This window comes from Gopherus evgoodei, unplaced genomic scaffold (assembly GCF_007399415.2).
Source record: "Gopherus evgoodei ecotype Sinaloan lineage unplaced genomic scaffold, rGopEvg1_v1.p scaffold_33_arrow_ctg1, whole genome shotgun sequence".
In the NCBI taxonomy this organism is placed as follows: Eukaryota; Metazoa; Chordata; order Testudines; family Testudinidae; genus Gopherus; species Gopherus evgoodei.
In genome coordinates, this window is record NW_022060005.1 from 3151189 (window position 1) to 3168256 (window position 17068).

General features: G+C 53.8%; 1 protein-coding gene and 1 pseudogene across 1 annotated transcript; one reads left to right on the forward strand and one right to left on the reverse strand.

Moving 5' to 3' along the window:
* The window catches only part of LOC115641006, a 79154-nt pseudogene that overhangs the window by 50074 nt on the left and 12012 nt on the right, over positions 1-17068 (reverse strand).
* LOC115641013 (acetylcholinesterase-like) lies at positions 5837-9846 on the forward strand. The gene is given in 4 exon segments (XM_030544083.1): positions 5837-6561; positions 6563-6605; positions 6608-8126; positions 9554-9846. Coding segments are annotated over 4 exon segments (1881 nt in total). The 5' UTR covers positions 5837-6498; the 3' UTR covers positions 9810-9846.

Consider the following 17068-nt stretch of genomic DNA (forward strand, 5'->3'; position numbering starts at 1 on the left):
CACCCTGTCTAATTTCAATTCTCCAGGGAAACACAGAGAGAGACAAGCTTTTGAGCTCCACAGAACTCTTCTTCAGGGCTGGGAGAGGACCTCACAGCTAAATGCAAATTGGAACAGATTGTTTAGCATATGCAGTTAACCCATATTGTAAGGGACCATTCAAGGCAGAGTTGCCTTTTAACACCTCATAGGACAAAAAGAGGAGTTAGTGGGTTACAGATTGTTGTAACAAGCCATAAATTAAGTGTCTGGTCAGTCCATGATTTTTAGTGTCCAGCAGAGTAAAGAATTTAATCTCTCAGGCTCATCTTTTGAAAGTTTTGTGCAGGTTTCCTTTGAGGAGGAGAACTGATAGGCCACCTGGGGGAGGCAATTATTTTTTTTGTCAAGGTCCAAATTTCTTTGTCAAGCAAGGGAGAGTCAAGGTCCAGACTCCAGAGAAAATAATAAAAAAACCAACAATGATAATGATAATAAATAAATACAAAGATTTCAGGATGCATTTTAAGGCACCTGGTGGTCCGGATTTGGCCTGCAGTCTGCCTATTGATTACCCCTGGGTCAGACGCACAGTGATCGCTTTGTGAAAAGGGTTCACCCGCAGGTGATAATTGGGATTGATAAAGCTACAGCTACACTGCATACAGCTAGTTTGAGGGAGACAGACTAAAGAGTAAGGAACTTTAATCCTACTTCTTCTACACAATGCTCTTAATGTTCCTCTGAGCATCACAGCTTTGTTCACCAATTCCTCCCATCCCAACTTCAGGGGAGCTATAAACTAGCACTTGCCCATTCACCATTATGTTAGCTGTGACTGGACATCTGTCAGGTGGGGGATTCCCAGGGTTGGGACAGGGGTTTCCAGAGTTAGTCCCTGAAACAAGCACCACACTTAACAACAGCGCAACACTGTTCACTAAGCCAGGAGCAGAGCCAGGTCAGGCTCTCCAGCAGGGGTTACACAGACTTGGCACAGCAGTCATTCAACCGGCTCTTCTCTTCCACCCACATTGTCTAGACACACACACAGACTCACTGCTCCATGCCAGTGCAATACCCACCCCATGTGCACTCTGGTCTGGCTGGCAGTGAGCACAGAACAGAGTGTTAGTTACAGGGTCTCCTCTCCAGGCTATGAGGTTATAACATTCCCCACCCTTTAGCCAGTAGCTACTAGATTTAGTGTTTGACCGACACTTCCCCCAGCCAATCAGGTTTGTGCAGAGTAGCAGATGGAGAAGAGCCAGGAAGGGGCTGTCTCACAAGCACCACACAAATTCACATCAAGGAGAGCTAGGAAAAGAACCCAGATCCCTACAAGAACCAAACATCCACTATTTTGCAACATCTTTCATCAGAAAGGGGCCACATTACCTGCTTTCCCTGCTAACACAAGGTGGCTCTTTTTGTCCAGGGGTAGTGTCCCCCTGGATCTCCTGAGACCAAACCAACCTGACCTATCCAGAATAAAATCTGCTGGTTTCTGTGCCATGCTGTGCCCAACACAAGGCTAAACCATTCTTCTTCTGCCAATATGCTCATCGGGTTAGGTGGAGCTGTATTGATACAGGGATCAGTTGCAATAAGTGGCCAGAACTTGACCTGACATCACAGAAGAGCCAGGGCAGCAGTTAGAGGGATTCCCCCCCCTCTTTTTTTAATAATTAGGGTGATGCTGTGTCCCTACAGACACTGCCTGACTTACACCCCCTCCTGTTGGCTACCAGCCTTGTCAGGTTCAGGGCTCCCTCTGGCTCAGAGCAGCAGCTGGGACTCACAGATGGAGCCCTGAAATGTACAAGAATGTCAATTCCACTGCTGATAGGCTCCCTGCTGTGAAATTGAGCCGGTGGTGGTCTCACAGCTGCCCTCCGCCAGGTGTCAGTTAGGCACTGGAGGCTGCTCACCTCCTGAGCCTGGTGCAGGGCTCAATTTCACAGCAGTGAATTGTCAATTTCACAGCTCCAGCTGTGAGTTCTCCACTGCTGCTCTGAGCAGAAGGCAGCTGGCAAATTCGCTACTGGGAGGCTCCCTCCTGTGAAATTGAGCCGGAGTCACATCGGTGGCCCGGGGGCTCCAGCTGTGAGCCCTATGTGGCTGTCAATGCCCCCACAATGCTCCACTTCAGTCGGTGTAAGCATTCCTGGTGGGGATGTGTGCCACCAGCAGAAGGAGGGGAGTGTGGACACCCAGAGACCATTGAATTACCGCAGCGGCTTTCAATGGACCTAAATTAAGTCAAGCTAATTGTGTAGTGTAGACAACCCCTTAGGGTGCATGAGAGGTTTTTTTAAAAAAACCCATAGAGTTGCAGGGCTGCTCTTATGGCTGTGAGAGGCATCTCCCCATGGTGACACTTCACTTGGTGTTCCAGAAAGATGGAGGAATATTAAAAATGTGTCACTCCTTTTTGACACCCCTCTTGCTGACTATTAGTGCCCACCAGATGCCCACATCTGCACTGGCATTCACACAGTGCCATGCACCATTCGTGCTCTCTTTCTGTGCATCTCTCTCAGTTTCCCTGGGGGCGGTTTAGGCTAACCAAAAGTGGTGACTCACAGGGAATCACTAGAACAAGGAGGAACAGATAGGATGTCTGTCAAGTCCTTGCCAGTTTGTCTACACTTGGCAAAGTGGATGTGCCACTTGCTAGTTCATGTTAGCTAAATTAGGCCTATATACTGCCCTGTTGGCTAAGGGAAGGTGGTGGGGCTTGGAGGAATTGCCTGCTCCAGTTGGAGGCAGCAAGGGATGGAGAGTGGAGATCTTTCCTCAGATCTAATAATTGCAGATATACCTATCTCCTAGAACTGGAAGGGACCTTTAAAGGTCATTGAGTCTAGCCCCCTGGCTTCACTAGCAGGACCAAGTACTGGTTTTTGCCCCAGATCCCTAAGTGGCCCCCTCAAGGATTGAACTTACAACCCCTAGGTTTAGTAGGCCAATGCTCAAACCACCAAGCTATCCCTCCCACCAGCTATAGCTGTACCATGCCAGGCTCTGAGAGGCTGTGGAATGGCCCTTTAATCTAGGTGAGAGGGGTCTCCGCTTAATGAGAACCCCTTCTGGAGATGATACAGCCCGAAATAATAGGTCATGGCAGAGGGTGCTCCCAATCCCTCCCCTCTTCCAGTCTCGGGGTGAGAATTATGTGCAGAGGCGCTGACTTCATCAGTTCCTGGAGTGGTGCTCGATTGCTGCTCTACTCTAGGCCCCACCTCCACTCCACTCCACTCCTTCCCCCAGTTTGCCTCTTCCTGCCCCCACCTTATTCCACCCCTTCCCCTGCTTCTTCCTGCTCCCGCTCCTCCCCACCCTGTACCTCCTGCACGGTGCGTGGCAGGCGCTGGGAGGGAGTGGGAGGAGCTGATTGACGGGGCCTGCCGGCGAGCTAGAGGGCTGGGGAGGGAGACGCTGATCCACAGGGCTCCTGGTGAGTGCTGAGCATCCACTATTTTTTTTTCCATGGATGCTCCAGCCCCAGAGCACCCATGGAGTCGGTGCCCATAGGCGGCAGGTTATATACATTTGCGGTGCCCGGGATCCAGGAATATTCAGGGCTGGGTGCCCTGCTCCAGCAATATTTGGAGCTGGGTCTCTCCTCCGGCCCTGCCTGGATCGGGCCCGGCCCCCACGGGCCTCCCCCCCACGTCCCTGCCTGGAGCGGGTCCCAGCCCCCGCCTGCCACCCCTCCCCCTGCGTGTCCTCCCCACCGTGCCGCGCCCCTGCCTGACAAAAGCAGCCCGCCTCTCCCCTGCCTGCTTGCCAGTAGAGCGGCTCCCGGCAGAACTGCTGTCTGCTGACCGAGGGTCCTAGCGCCTGCCATCCGATAATGGTAAGGTAGGCTCCTTTACCCTGCCCTTCCGCCCTAGCCCTGAGCCTCTCCAACGCCCCAAACCCCTCAACCTCGGCCAGAGCCCTCATCCCTCTGCACCCTAATCCTCTGCCCCAGCCCTCAGCCCCCTCCTGCATCATGAACCTCTCATCCCCAGCCTCAGCCAGAGCCCTCATCCCCCCGCACCCTAATTCTCTGCCCCAGCCCTGAGTCCCCCTGCATCATGAACCCCTCATCCTCAGCCCCAGAGCCCTCACCCCACACGCAAACCCTCTGCCCTAGCTGAGCCTCCCCACAGCATGAACCCCCCATCCTCAGCCCCAACCCTCATCCCTCCGCACCCTAATTCTCTGCCCCAGCTCTGAGCCCCCCCGCAGCATGAACCCCTCATCCTCAGCCCCACAGCCCTCACTCCACACCCAAACCCTCTGCCCTAGCCGAGCCCCATCCTGCATCATGAACCCCCCATCCTCAGCCCCAACCCTCATCCCTCCGCACCCTAATTCTCTGCCCCAGCCCTGAGCCCCCCTGCATCATGAACCCCTCATCCTCAGCCCCACAGCCCTCACCCCACACCCCAACCCTCTGCCCTAGCCCTGAACCCCCCCACATCATGAACCCCTCATCCTCAGCCCCAACCCTCATCCCTCTGCACCTTGATCCTCTGCCCCAGCTCTGAGCCCCCCCCCGCAGCATGAACCCCTCATCCTCAGCCCTCACCCCACACCCAAACTCTCTGCCCCAGCCCTGAGCCCACCCACAGCATGAACCCCCCCATCCTCAGCCCCAACCCTCATCCCTCTGCACCCTAGTTCTCTGCCCCAGCCCTGAGCTCCCCTGCATCATGAACCCCTCATCCTCAGCCCCACAGCCCTCACCCCAAACCCAAACCCTCTGCCCCAGCCCTGAGCACCCCCTGCATCATGAACCCCTCATCCTCAGCCCCACAGCCCTCACCCCACACCCCAACCCTCTGCCCCAGCCCTGAGCGCCCCCTGCATCATGAACTCCTCATCCTCAGTCCCAACCCTCATTCCTCCGCACATTAATTCTCTGCCCCAGCCCTGAGCCCCCCTGCATCATGAACCTCTCATCCTCAGCCCCACAGCCCTCACCCCACACCCCAACCCTCTGCCCTAGCCCTGAGCTCCCCTGCATCATGAACCCCTCATCCTCAGCCCCACAGCCCTCACCCCTGCACTCCCTCCTATCCCCAAACCCCCTCTCAGAGCGTGCACCCCCTCCCAGAGCATGAACCACCTCCCCCTTCCTACACCCCCACCCACAGCCCAGAGCCTGCACCCAAACTCCATCCCAAAGCCTGCACCCCTCACCCCCTCCTGCACACCCAGCCCCTGCCCCAGCCTGGAGCCTGCACCCAAACTCCATCCCAAAGCCTGCACCCTCCTGCACCGTAATCCTCAGCCCAGGACCTGCACCCCAGACCTCCCCTAAAAACCCTGCCCAAAGCCTTAGGCTGGTGGGGGCGGAGTTTGGGGGGGCAGAGTTGGGGGGCGGGTTCTGGGCACCACCAAAATTTCTACAAACTTGCCACCCATGTCGGTGCCTATGGCTATATGCCGAGTGTGCTGGTTCCCAGTATTTAGCATAGCTCCAGCCCACATTGCTTAGTGCTCCCTTGCAGGAATTCAGTGCGCATAGGCGCTGACTCCATGGGTGCTCTGGGGCTGGAGCACCCACAGGGAAAAATTAGCAGGTGCTCTGCACCCACCAGCAGCTAAGCTCCCCGCCCCTCCTCTCCTCATCCCCAAACCCCCTCCCAGAGCGTGCACCACCTCCCCCTTCCTCCAGAGCGTGCACTACCTCCCCCTTCCTGCACCCACCCCACACCCAAACCCTCTGCCCAGCCCTGAGCCCCCCCTGCATCATGAACCCCTCATCCTCAGCCCTACAGCCCTCACCCCACACCCCAACCCTCTGGCCCAGCCCTGAGCCCCCCCACATCATGAACCTGCTGCCGGTCTGGGGCTCCGTTCACCCAGGCTGGCAGAGGGCTGAGCAGCGGTGGCAGCCAGGACCCTGGCCAGCGTACAAGTAAAAACTGGCACGCATGCTGCAGGTTGTCGACCCCTGACCCAGACCATCCTCCTGTATATCACAGGCCACCAGCACCTTCACATCAGCTTCAATAACTAGGATGGCCAGGTGTCTGGTTTTTGACCAGAAAGTCTACTGACTGGACACCCAAGGTCTGGTTACTGCGGGCAGGGGAGGCAGGATCGTGCTGAATTATCACCTGTGCCAGCCCCTACTCAGCCAGAGCTGCCTCCTACCTGCGTCCAGTGGCTGCAGCTCCTTGCCCTGGCTCTGCAGGTGAGTCCCTCCCAACCACCACAGGAATGGGGGGAGAGAGAAAAAGCAGTGAGCAATGAAGGAAGGGGAAAAGAGGAGCAAATGGGGGGCAGGTCCTCAGAGGGAAAAGGCAGGGCAGAGGAGGTTCTAGCACTCCTGCTGGAATGTCCAGTTTTTAAATATTACAAAGTTGACACCCTACATAACTGAAATGAGCCCAGAGTCAAGGAGAGCCACAGGAGACTAGACTGTTATGTGCCACAGGCAGACAAGAGAAGGGGTTTAGGAGCAGCAGTGCTGGAGGCATGATTAAATGAGATACAGCTAGATGATCCAGGCATGCGATGGGGCAGTGTGTCCATCCCATGTCATTCTGGCCCCACACCACCAGCCAGGCTTTATGTCTCCCACCTGGTACTGGCCCAACAAATAACTCCCTGTGGGTGGTTCTTCCCCTTCCAGCTTCTGCCATGCTGGCACTCCTCCCTGCACTGCCCTGCCTGCTGCTGCTCCTCTCCCTGCTAGGCCCTGGCTCTGCCTCCGATGATGGCATTGTGGTGCTCACCAGCAGTGGTCCCGTCCGGGGCAAGCACCTCTTAGTCGGCTCCAGCAGAGTCACTGCCTTCCTGGGCATCCCTTACGCCAAGCCCCCCATGGGGCCCTTGCGCTTCAAGAAGCCAGTTCCCCACAAGCCTTGGAGGCACGTCCTTGAGGCCACCAGCTACGGCAACTCCTGCCCGCAGCAAGTGTTTTCTGGTTATCCTGGCAGTGCCATGTGGCTGCCTACCACACCGCTGTCAGAGGACTGCCTCTTCCTGAACCTCTGGGTACCCCAGCCCCAGCCCCCCGCTCTGGTCCCCATCCTCATCTGGATCCACAGCGGGGGATTCTTCCTCGGCACAGCCTCCCTTGACGTCTATGATGGGCGCTTCTTAGCTGCCGCTGAGAGCGTCATTGTGGCCTCCATGAACTACCGGCTGGGGGCGCTGGGCTTCCTCTCGCTGCCACCAGCCGCCCCAGGAAATGCCGGCCTGTGGGACCAGCGCCTGGCACTGTGCTGGCTGCAGAAGAATGTAGCTGCTTTTGGTGGGGACCCAGCACGGATGATGCTATTTGGTCAGAGCGCTGGTGGTGCATCGGTTGCCTTCCACCTCCTCTCACCAGGAAGCCGGCACCTCTTTGCCCGGGCTGCGCTGCAGAGCGGAGTTGCTAATGCACCTTGGGCTTCACTGAGTGCAAAGGAGGCCAGGGAGAGAGCCCGGGCACTCGGACGACTGATGGGCTGTGGCAAGGGCAGTGATGGTGCTGTAGTAGACTGTCTGAAGAGGAAAGATTCAGAGGATTTTGTCCGACACGATTTCACCATCACAAGGAACAAGAGGCTGGTTGATTACCCCTTCTTGCCCACGGTGGATGGGGATTTCCTCCCTGATGAGCCACGACGGCTGCTGGAGGCCGGGCACATCCACACCAAACCCATCCTCACTGGCATCACTGCCAATGAAGGCTCCATGTTCCTGATGTTCGGCGTTCCGGGATTCAGCCTGGAGAATGACAGCCTAATCAGCTGGGAGGAGCTGGTGGAGGGGGTAAGGTTCATGGTGCCAGGATTGCCAAATATCTCCATCCAGGCAGCAGCGCTGAGGTACAGCCAAGAGGGGAAGGGGCGCGGCCTGGCGCAGCACCGCTGGGCCATTAACCAAGCTGCCAGTGACTACCTTTTCTTGTGCCCCATGACTGAGCTGGCTGGGCAGCTGGCGAAGGCTGGGACCCCCGTGTATGTCTACTTCTTTGCACACCGCTCTTCCGGCTCGCTCTGGCCCCACTGGATGGGGGCGGTGCACACCACCGAGCTACTCTATCTCTTCGGGACCCTGGCATCTGAGGCAGGAGCCAACCACACACACACGGAGGCTGAGGCGGCACTCAGCCGTAGGGTGATGCGGTACTGGGCGGAGTTTGCCAGAAGTGGGTAAGGCATAACATGGCATCCTCCCCTCCCCCTCTTCATAGTCACCTGCCCCCCAATGCCCCTCCCTTGCCCTTACATGTTTGCCTGCCCCGTTTTTCCCCTGTGCCCACATTAATCTGCTCCCATCACTGTCCCTCCCTGCTCTCTGACAGCACAGTCATCCTCCCAGAGGACAGCCTGGCTTCCATCCCATTAGCAACTCTGGGAACCAGTGGCTGTCTTTACTAGAGTCAGCCTCAGTGCACAGTCATGAAGGCAAGAAGCGGTCTTCATAATGGAGGGAATCCTGAGGTTTTGAGTCCCAGAGGATAAATGGGACCTGGTATCCATTTTAACTGAGGGCATCCTGTGGTTTCAACTCTACTAAGTCCAATGGAAGATGGTGGCCATTTGACTAAGGGGAATCTTGTCACTTCAGCCCCATTGAGAGCAGGAGAGGGTGGCCATATTGAAAAGACAAAATTTTGGTCATTGGCTCCTGAGCGGCCTGGGACCATAAGAAATGTTAAAAAATAAGGATGCCCTTGGTCCAAGATGCTAGCCAAAATTTGGGCCTTGCTGAGTTGTTTATGGTAGGAGGAAAAGTTGACTGTATGAGTTAGGGTGACCAGATGTCCTGATTTTATAGGGACAGTCCCAATTTTGGGGTCTTTTTCAGCTCCTATTACCCCCCCCACACCTGTCCCGATTTTTCACACTTGCTGTCTCATCACCCTAGTATGAGTTGGGTATTTCTTTAGTGGAATTCTGTTGATTTACAAAGCATGTGTGCAAAGTCCTAGTGCCTGAACACAGCAGGAACAGATAACAGAGTTTCCTCTTTCACAATATCCAAGTGTGCATCTCCAGCCAGTTCTGTGCCTGAAGAAGCTCAGACTCTGCTCCCTCTCAGGGCCATGCTACCAGCCTCTTCTCTGGCTTTTTGGTCCTGTCTGCTTCTAACACACCCTGATCTAATCCACCAATTAATACCCCAGCTCCTGAGTTTGCAGTCAGTCCAAGGGAAACTCCTCTTATTCTCCCAGCGTTAGTGCTCAATTGAGGTCTTCATATGTGGTCCAGTGCCTCCAGCGGTGGCTTCTGTTGTTTCAGCTATCTCTAAACAAAAGGACATTTAATTGCTTCCTCACTTAACTTGAATGGAAGATGGCTAGCATACACACCAACTTCACTGAGGTCTGTGATGGGCCATAGATCAGACACATGCTAGCATGCCCTCAGCATGAGAGAGAGAGAGAGAGAGAGAGTGTGTGTGTGTGTGTGTGTGTGTGTGAGAGATAGAGAGAGAGAGAGAGAGAGACAGACATACACACACACACTGGTATGGGGATAAACTGCCCCACATCCCCCTGTGTTTGAGACCCCTAGCAGCTCAGGTATATTTCCTTTCCTCTCTCCTGACCTGGCTGGCTAAATTCTTGCCCTAGGAGTCCCACAGGGACAGACAGGAGCAAGGGGCACTGGCCTCTCTATAACAACACAGAGAAGAACTTCTTCCACATCAGCAAGAATGAGTCTCAGGTCAAAGGGCCATTGCCCACGCGGCACTGCAGCTTCTGGGCACGTCTTGAGAGGATCTCCGGACCCAAGGGTAAGCGATGGTGCAGGGAAGGGGAAAGGCATCAGCTTCACTCACTCCACCAGGGGAGAAGGAACCCTGAGCTGCCTGGTGAGGAGCTCTGAGGTCCAGGAGGGATGGGATGGGCAGGCCATAAGGACAATGAAGAGCTGGGGAAGAATAAAATGCGGTAACTTCTTGGGGAGGGAGGGGGCAGGTATAGCAGCTGTTTAGCAGCCACCCAGCCAACACTGTACAGCTGTTCAGGATAAAGGTGATGGGGAGGCAGAATGCAATCTACAGCTGGTCAAACAAAAGGTCAGGAAAAATAATCAACTTTTGTGGGAATTTTTTTTATTAAGTTTTTAATTTTCCAAAATTGTTCTAAATGTAGTATTTCAGGGAGGAAAATCCTGAATTTTTCTAAACATTTTTTTTGGGAAAAATTCCATTTTGAATAATATGTTTGCCCACATTTTGACCATTTCTCTCTCTTTCCAAGTGGAAAAGGACAGTGTGTGTGTGTTTGGTGGGGAAATAGCCCTTTTAATTTGCCTATTTTAAATGCCCTACAGAAGAATTTTTAAAAAAAATCCGATTTAAAATACAGAATCACAATACTATTTGAAGTCTAAATGAAAATGTGTTTAGTTTTGAAATGGTGATTCATAATTACACAGATGAAAGTTGTCATGCGGTTTCATCTAGGACAGAGGCTCTCAACCTTTTTCTTTCTGGGCCTCCCCCCACCCACCCCTACCGCCCTGCTATAAAAACTCCATGGCCCAGCTATGCCACAACAATTGCTTTTCTGCATATAAAAGCCAGGACCGGCTTTGGGGTTAGCAAGCAGAGCAATTGCCCAGGGCTCCACACCACAGGGGGTCCCTGTGAAGCTAAGTTGCTCGGGCTTTGGCTTCAGCCCTGGGTAGTGGGACTTGGTGGCCCACACTCCAGTCTCGTGTTTGGACTGGGATTTGGAATGGGGTTTGGAACGGGTCTCATATGAGGGGAGATTAAAGAGGCTAGGACTCTTCAGCTTGGAAAAGAGGAAACTAAGGAGGGATGTAATAGAGGTATATAAAATCATGAGTGATGTGGAGAAAGTGGATAAGGAAAAGTTATTTACTTATTCCCATAATACAAGAACTAGGGGTCACTAAATGAAATTAATGTGCAGAAGGTTTAAAACAAATAAAAGGAAGTTCTTCACTCAGCGCACAGTCAACTTGTGGAACTCCTTGCCTGAGGAGGTTGTGAAGGCTGGGACTATAACAGCGTTTAAAAGAGAGCTAGATAAATTCATGGTGGTTAAGTCCATTAACGGCTATTAGCCAGGATGGGTAAGGAATGGTGTCCCTAGCCTCTGTTTGTCAGAGGATGGAGATGGATGGCAGGAGAGAGATCACTTGATCATTACCTGTTAGGTTTACTCCCTCTGGGGCACCTGACATTGGCCGTGGACAGGATACTGGGCTGGATGGACCTTTGGTCTGACCCGGTACGGCCGTTCTTATGTGTGGCAGGACTTTGGCTTTCTGCCCTGGGCCCTAGTGAGTTTAACGCTGGCCATGCTTCGTGGACCTCTGAAACCTGCTTGTGCCCCTCCCGGGCCCCTGGACCCCTGGATGAGAACCACTGGTTTAGAAAATCCCAATGGAAAGGTTAAAGTTTTGAAAGCTTTTGTTTGTTTCTTTTCCTCCTAAATGGGGAAAATCCCATTTTTCTGACTGACTGTAATGGAATCAATAGAGCTGTGATATGCCCTGATGAACGGGAAAGTGACAGAGGATCTCTGCTCATCCTGACTGGTTTAATGCCTCCTGTGAAACATGGGAACTACGGCAGCACAGCACCCTCTTACACCAGTGGCTTCTGCACGGCCTCTGAGAGGAGAACACCCCTATCCAGTCGTTGTCCATCCCACCATCCTGCACCACTTGGCCTTTTCTCTCCCATCCATGTACTTTGCAGATCCAAGCCCCACCTTCCTTGTATTCACAGCCCTTTGCTGCTATTAACAAACTTGCTTTGTGTTGTGCAGGCCAACAGATCCCCGGTGCCTAGGGGGCGAACGGAAACCATAACAAAGACATTCTCACATGAGGGGAATCTCACTGTTCGGCTGGGTGAAGGAGTCTTGCAGCAGGACAGAGGATGACAGCACCACCCCCACATCTGTCTATTCTCAGCACTACCACCACCCCCGCCAAATCCATGCTCTGCGGACCTCATTCCTAGGTACATCTGGAGAGCACCCAGCCCTCTCAGCTCCCAAATCACCTGCTTCTGTCAAAGAGAGACATTACTGCTCCCTTTGAGGGAGCAGTAATAATTCTCTTATCCTCTCTATGGGGCCCATGATCATCCCCACTGGGCTAGGCTCTCATATGTCCCAGAGTGCTTCCACGCCTGGGCTCCAGCCCCAAGAGGGGTCAAATCCTTTCTCACACTATGATTCAGCAAATTGCACCCCAGAGAACTGCCATCCATCCCCCATCCACCACACACGCCTCTGGGATCATGATTCCCCCCCCACACACACACACACGCACACTCACTCTGCTGCTGATTGGTTCATTAACAAGGACCATGACAACGAACTAGCCAACGATCCAAAGCTTTCTGCTGAATCCCAAGTGGATTAAATAATTTTCAGCGTGGAGCTACTATCCTTCCATGTGAGACCTTTTCTAGCTCGGGGTGGGGTGGAGATATGGGAGCACACAAGGGTTGGGGGAAGCTGAGATACATGCTGCTGCTGGGGTTTGACTGGGCATGTTACAGAGCCTAGAGACTGCTTAAACCATGAACAATCTGGATCCACTCCCATCAAGAACTAGGAACAGAACCCAGATGTCCTGATTCTCAGCTACCTCTGCTCTAAACACTAGACACCACTTTCCTCCCAGAGCTGGGAGCAGAACACAGGAGCCCTGACTCCCAGGCCCCACTGCTCGAACTTCTAGACACCACTCTTCTCCCAGAGCTGGTGATAGCACCCAGGAGTCCTGACTCCCAGCCCTCCCATTCTAACCACTAGATCCCTCTCCCCGAACCAGACATGATTGGGGATCTCAGCGCAAGCCTTAAAAGGCCCTTCATTCTCAAATTGCCTGTGCTGTAAACATGAAAAAATAAGCTGGTCATACATAGGGCTTTTGTGTGTGACGCACACACTGTGATTTGACCAAATTCAATTAGCCAGCCTGTGGCAAAGCCAGGGAATGAGACCTCAATGGGGAGCCTTCTGACCATTTGTTTTTAAACAAAGCAATCTTCCTAGAATGGAGCAGAATGAGCAAAGGTTATTAATGTATGTATGTATTTACTGACTACATTTCTGTAATTGCTTCTGATCAATTATGGCCATGCCCAAGTAGATCAATACCGTTTGTGCTGTTATGGTTATATGGACCTATTATGGCAGCAATCAGCAGGTGGCACTATAGCACAAGCTTAAAAGTTCTTTTTCTCAGAGTATGGGCACTGTTCAGTTTTTGAAGAAGTTAATTTTGCAATGCAGATTCTGTTTGGGGAGCTGGGGCTGTGGCAAACAGCAAGGGAATTTAGAGTAGATTTAAGTCAAGTTTGGGGGCAGAGGTGCTTCTCACAAACCAGGAATTATTGTTGGGCTGAGATTTTTAAAAGGCAGGTTCGCCTGCATCCCATTTATGTCCACCTCTGTTCAAGGACAGGTGGGTATAGTGTAAATATACAACTCACAATAGAACATACCCTGACTCTGTGCCATCGATTTCTCCTTCAAAGCAAGGTTCTGACATCTGCTACGGCTTGGCAAAGGGGGCTACAGTATTTAGTCAATAAATAAGATAGCTATTATCATTACTTATGTCAATATTTAGCTTCTGTTCAGCCACAGCTTCAAATGAAAGTTGCAGGTCTGGAAATCAGGATCAAGGTGTATCAAGCTGGGGACTCAAGAAAAGTGGCAGCCTGAAATAACCACACCTTCTGCAGCCCGTGTAGGGTCAAACACTGCTAGAGGCATAGATTACTCCCATCTTGTGTGTAATTCCTTATCCTAGAGGACAGAGATGGGGGAATTCACCTTACCACACCCTGCACATGCAAAAGCATCCAATGGGTCCCCCAAAAATCAGCCCCTAGATTCAACTTGCCACCCCATCCTCTCCTCTCAGCGTTTTCTGTCCTAGGAAAAACTCACCAGCAGCTCCCTGTTTGATAATCTCCTTCTTGATCCATCTCCACTGCCGCTCTTTAACTTCCAGGGGCTGGGATGATCTGGAACAAAAGGTGGATGTTACACTGCAGCTAGTCAAGGTGAGAAGGACAATTGGGAAGGTTTCAGATGGAGCTTTAGTCCATTTCACACCGATTCCCCCCAGGCTCTTTCCCTGCAGACAGTCACTGATGCTACACCAGGGCTACTCCCACAGAGACACCCCTTCTCCCCTCAGCCAAATGCTAGCAAGGAGCAAAATCAAAGGATCTGCTCTGGAGATTCCCCGACACCATCCCCAGGGCAGCACTTTCTACAGTTTTGACAGGAAGATCCGAAGGTCCCGGCTTTGGCTGTTGCTGCTCCCACTGGCTGGCTCCTCGCTGCATTTCTGCTCTAGAACTTGACTTTGTGGTTATTACCGAGCTGCCACACCCCACCCTAGAGGTGGCTGTTTTTTAGCACTGGGTGAGCAATCCCTGTGCAGTGTGACCGTTATCCAGCTGCCTGGTGGTGTCTGTGTTTCAGTGATCATCACAGCCTGGCATTCCTGAAAACCACAGCTTGTTTTCCAAACAGGGTCTCTGCTTTTCTGGTCACTAACCCTGCTCTGGATTCCCACGGGGCTGGCCCTTATCCCCCTGTCCTGTGTGTACAGAGCCCAGCAAGGGGATAAATAAACCTCAACTGGCTGCTGTGCTGGGTGTCAGAGGCATGCCGTATCCCCTGTTCACCAGTGACAGCAGCCAAATCCATTCCTGGGTGAGGTACATCTGTGCATCCCTCCATCTTAGATATGGCTCAGTGGGCTCTACCTCTCACCAGGGCCAAAACCCACTTCCCCTTGCTAGGTGACAACTCCCCTTAAACTTCTTCCATACATTTCCTCCTCCCCACAGGAAACCTCACTCACTACTGCTCCAGAGCTGGGACTAGAACCCAGGAGTCCTGGTTCCCAACCCCCCTCAATCCTATTCCCCTGTCAGAGCTAGTATGAGAACCCAGGAGTCCTGGTTCCTAATCCCCCTCGAGCCCATTGACTTGCCAGAGAACCCAGGAGTCCTGGCTCCCAGCCCCCTGCTGACACATACCCACTCTCCTCCCAGAGATGGGACTAGAACCCAGGAGTCCTGGCTCCTGTGCGGGAGGGAGCTCAGTCTCTCTGGTTTCTCTCCAGGAGAGCTGAGTGGTTAGGTTGAGGGAGCACCTGCCCCACTAGGAGCCCAACTGTGAGTGCAGCAGAAAGCCAGAGTCCGCAGGGGGCATGTCCAGGGGAGCTGGGAGGGCAAAGGGAACACTTCTGCCAGCTCGGGGCCCTGCCAGGGCTGAGAAACATGCGGGCGCGAGGAAGGCTATATTTGGGATACTGGATCAGCTCAGGAGTGGGGGAATTCGCAGGGACAGAGATTTCGGCACCTTAGGGCCCATTTCCCATCCCCCCAACCTGGGGCTGGAGCAGAGCCAGCATCCCATAGAGGGAGCCCTGGGCCGCATTAACGGGGGGGGGGGGTGTCCTGTGGCATCTGGGAGGAGGCAGCAGTGGGGAGGGACAGATGACTGGTGGTTGTGAGGCGTTGGGTGTGGCACACTGGGGCTGGACAGGCTCCATTGGGGTCTTTTGCTCTTCATTTCTCCTCCTGTGGGCCTGCCAGGCTGGCAGAACATGGTGCTCGGGACCTGGAGCCACAAAGGAATTTAGGCCTTGTAACGCTGAACGTTGCAACACTGAACGTTTTCAAAGGTGGATTAAGGTTTCGTGTGGCCCTGGGCCAGAGCAAGTGGAGGGCTCCCTCCCGCCTGCAGTCCCACCCCCGTTCGACCCCTTCAGTCTGCAGCCCACCCCTGTTCCACCCACGGTCCCATCCCATGCCATCCCCCCACCACTGTGGTCCCCCATTTGCTCCTTTCTGCCCACCCACTGCAGCCCCAAGACCGGAGAACTCTGTCCCCCTCCCTCCTCCGCCAGAGCTCCTCCAGTCCCGGGGCCACAGTTGGGGTCCAAGTGCAGGGGTTTCCCCCACTGCCCTGTGCTTCTGCCAGCGTGCAGGGGATTCCCCTGCCCACTTGGCACTGCTGCCGGGGAGCAGAGCAGGGTCAGGGCACAGGGGGATCCCCTGCCCTGCCCCACCCAGCACTGCTGCTGGATAGTGGAGCAGGATCACGGCACGAGAGCTTCCCCCTCCCTGCACAACACTTGTCTGCTGCGGGTGAGGCGTCCATTTTTCCGGTGGCCCCTAATTGGCTGGGGCCTCTGGGCACAGGCCCTGTGGGCCCATTGGTTAATCTGCCACTGCTTTTAGCCACCTTGAAAATCACTGGAACAATACTGGGATCCACAAAGCTTGAGTGAGCTACCTCAGCTCCACCCCCCCACCCCCCGCCCTGCCCAATGCGTGGGGAGAGAGAAGGGTCTTAGACTGGGATCCACAAAAGCTGGCACGCGCGTGGGGAGAAGAGAGCCCCCTCAGACAGCCAGTGGGAGAAGCCAAGGCAGGGTGCGTGTCCCAAGTTCCTCTCATGGAGTTGGGCATCTAGCTCTGATTGATCCATGGACGGCCCCTCTCCTGGAGTCGGTGGCTTAGGCACCTACATTGTTTCTTGTGAGAATGAGACAGGCGCCTGCCTCACTCCATGCAAAACAAAACAAACAGCCATGGAGAAGGTGGCAGTGCCCACACAACTAACTTTTAACCCAGTAGCTAGAGCACTTACCTGAGGTGCTGGAGACCCAGATTCAAGACCCACCCCCTTCTGCCTCAGAGGGAGAAAGGCTGCCACCAGCACAGTCTGTCATGAGAGCAGCCTAACCACCGAGCTATGGGACAGGCTGATAGAGGAAAGGTGAGGACTAGCTCCTAGCTCAGAGGTGGCCAAACTGCGGCTTGTGAGTCACGTGCAGCTCTTTTATAGTTAAAGTGCGGCTCCTGGAGCCCACCATAAGAATGGCCATCATTGGGTCAGACCAATGTCCATCTCGCCCAGTATGCTGTCTTCCGACAGTGGCCAATGCCAGGTGCCCCAGAGGGAATGATCAGAACAGGTAAATCATCCAGTGATCCATCCCGTCACCCATTCCCAGCTTCTGGCAAACAGAGCCTACAGACACCACCTCTGCCCATCCTGGCTAATGGGGGATGCCCCCCATTCTCTGCCTAACAGGCAGGGAGGAGAACTTGGGGC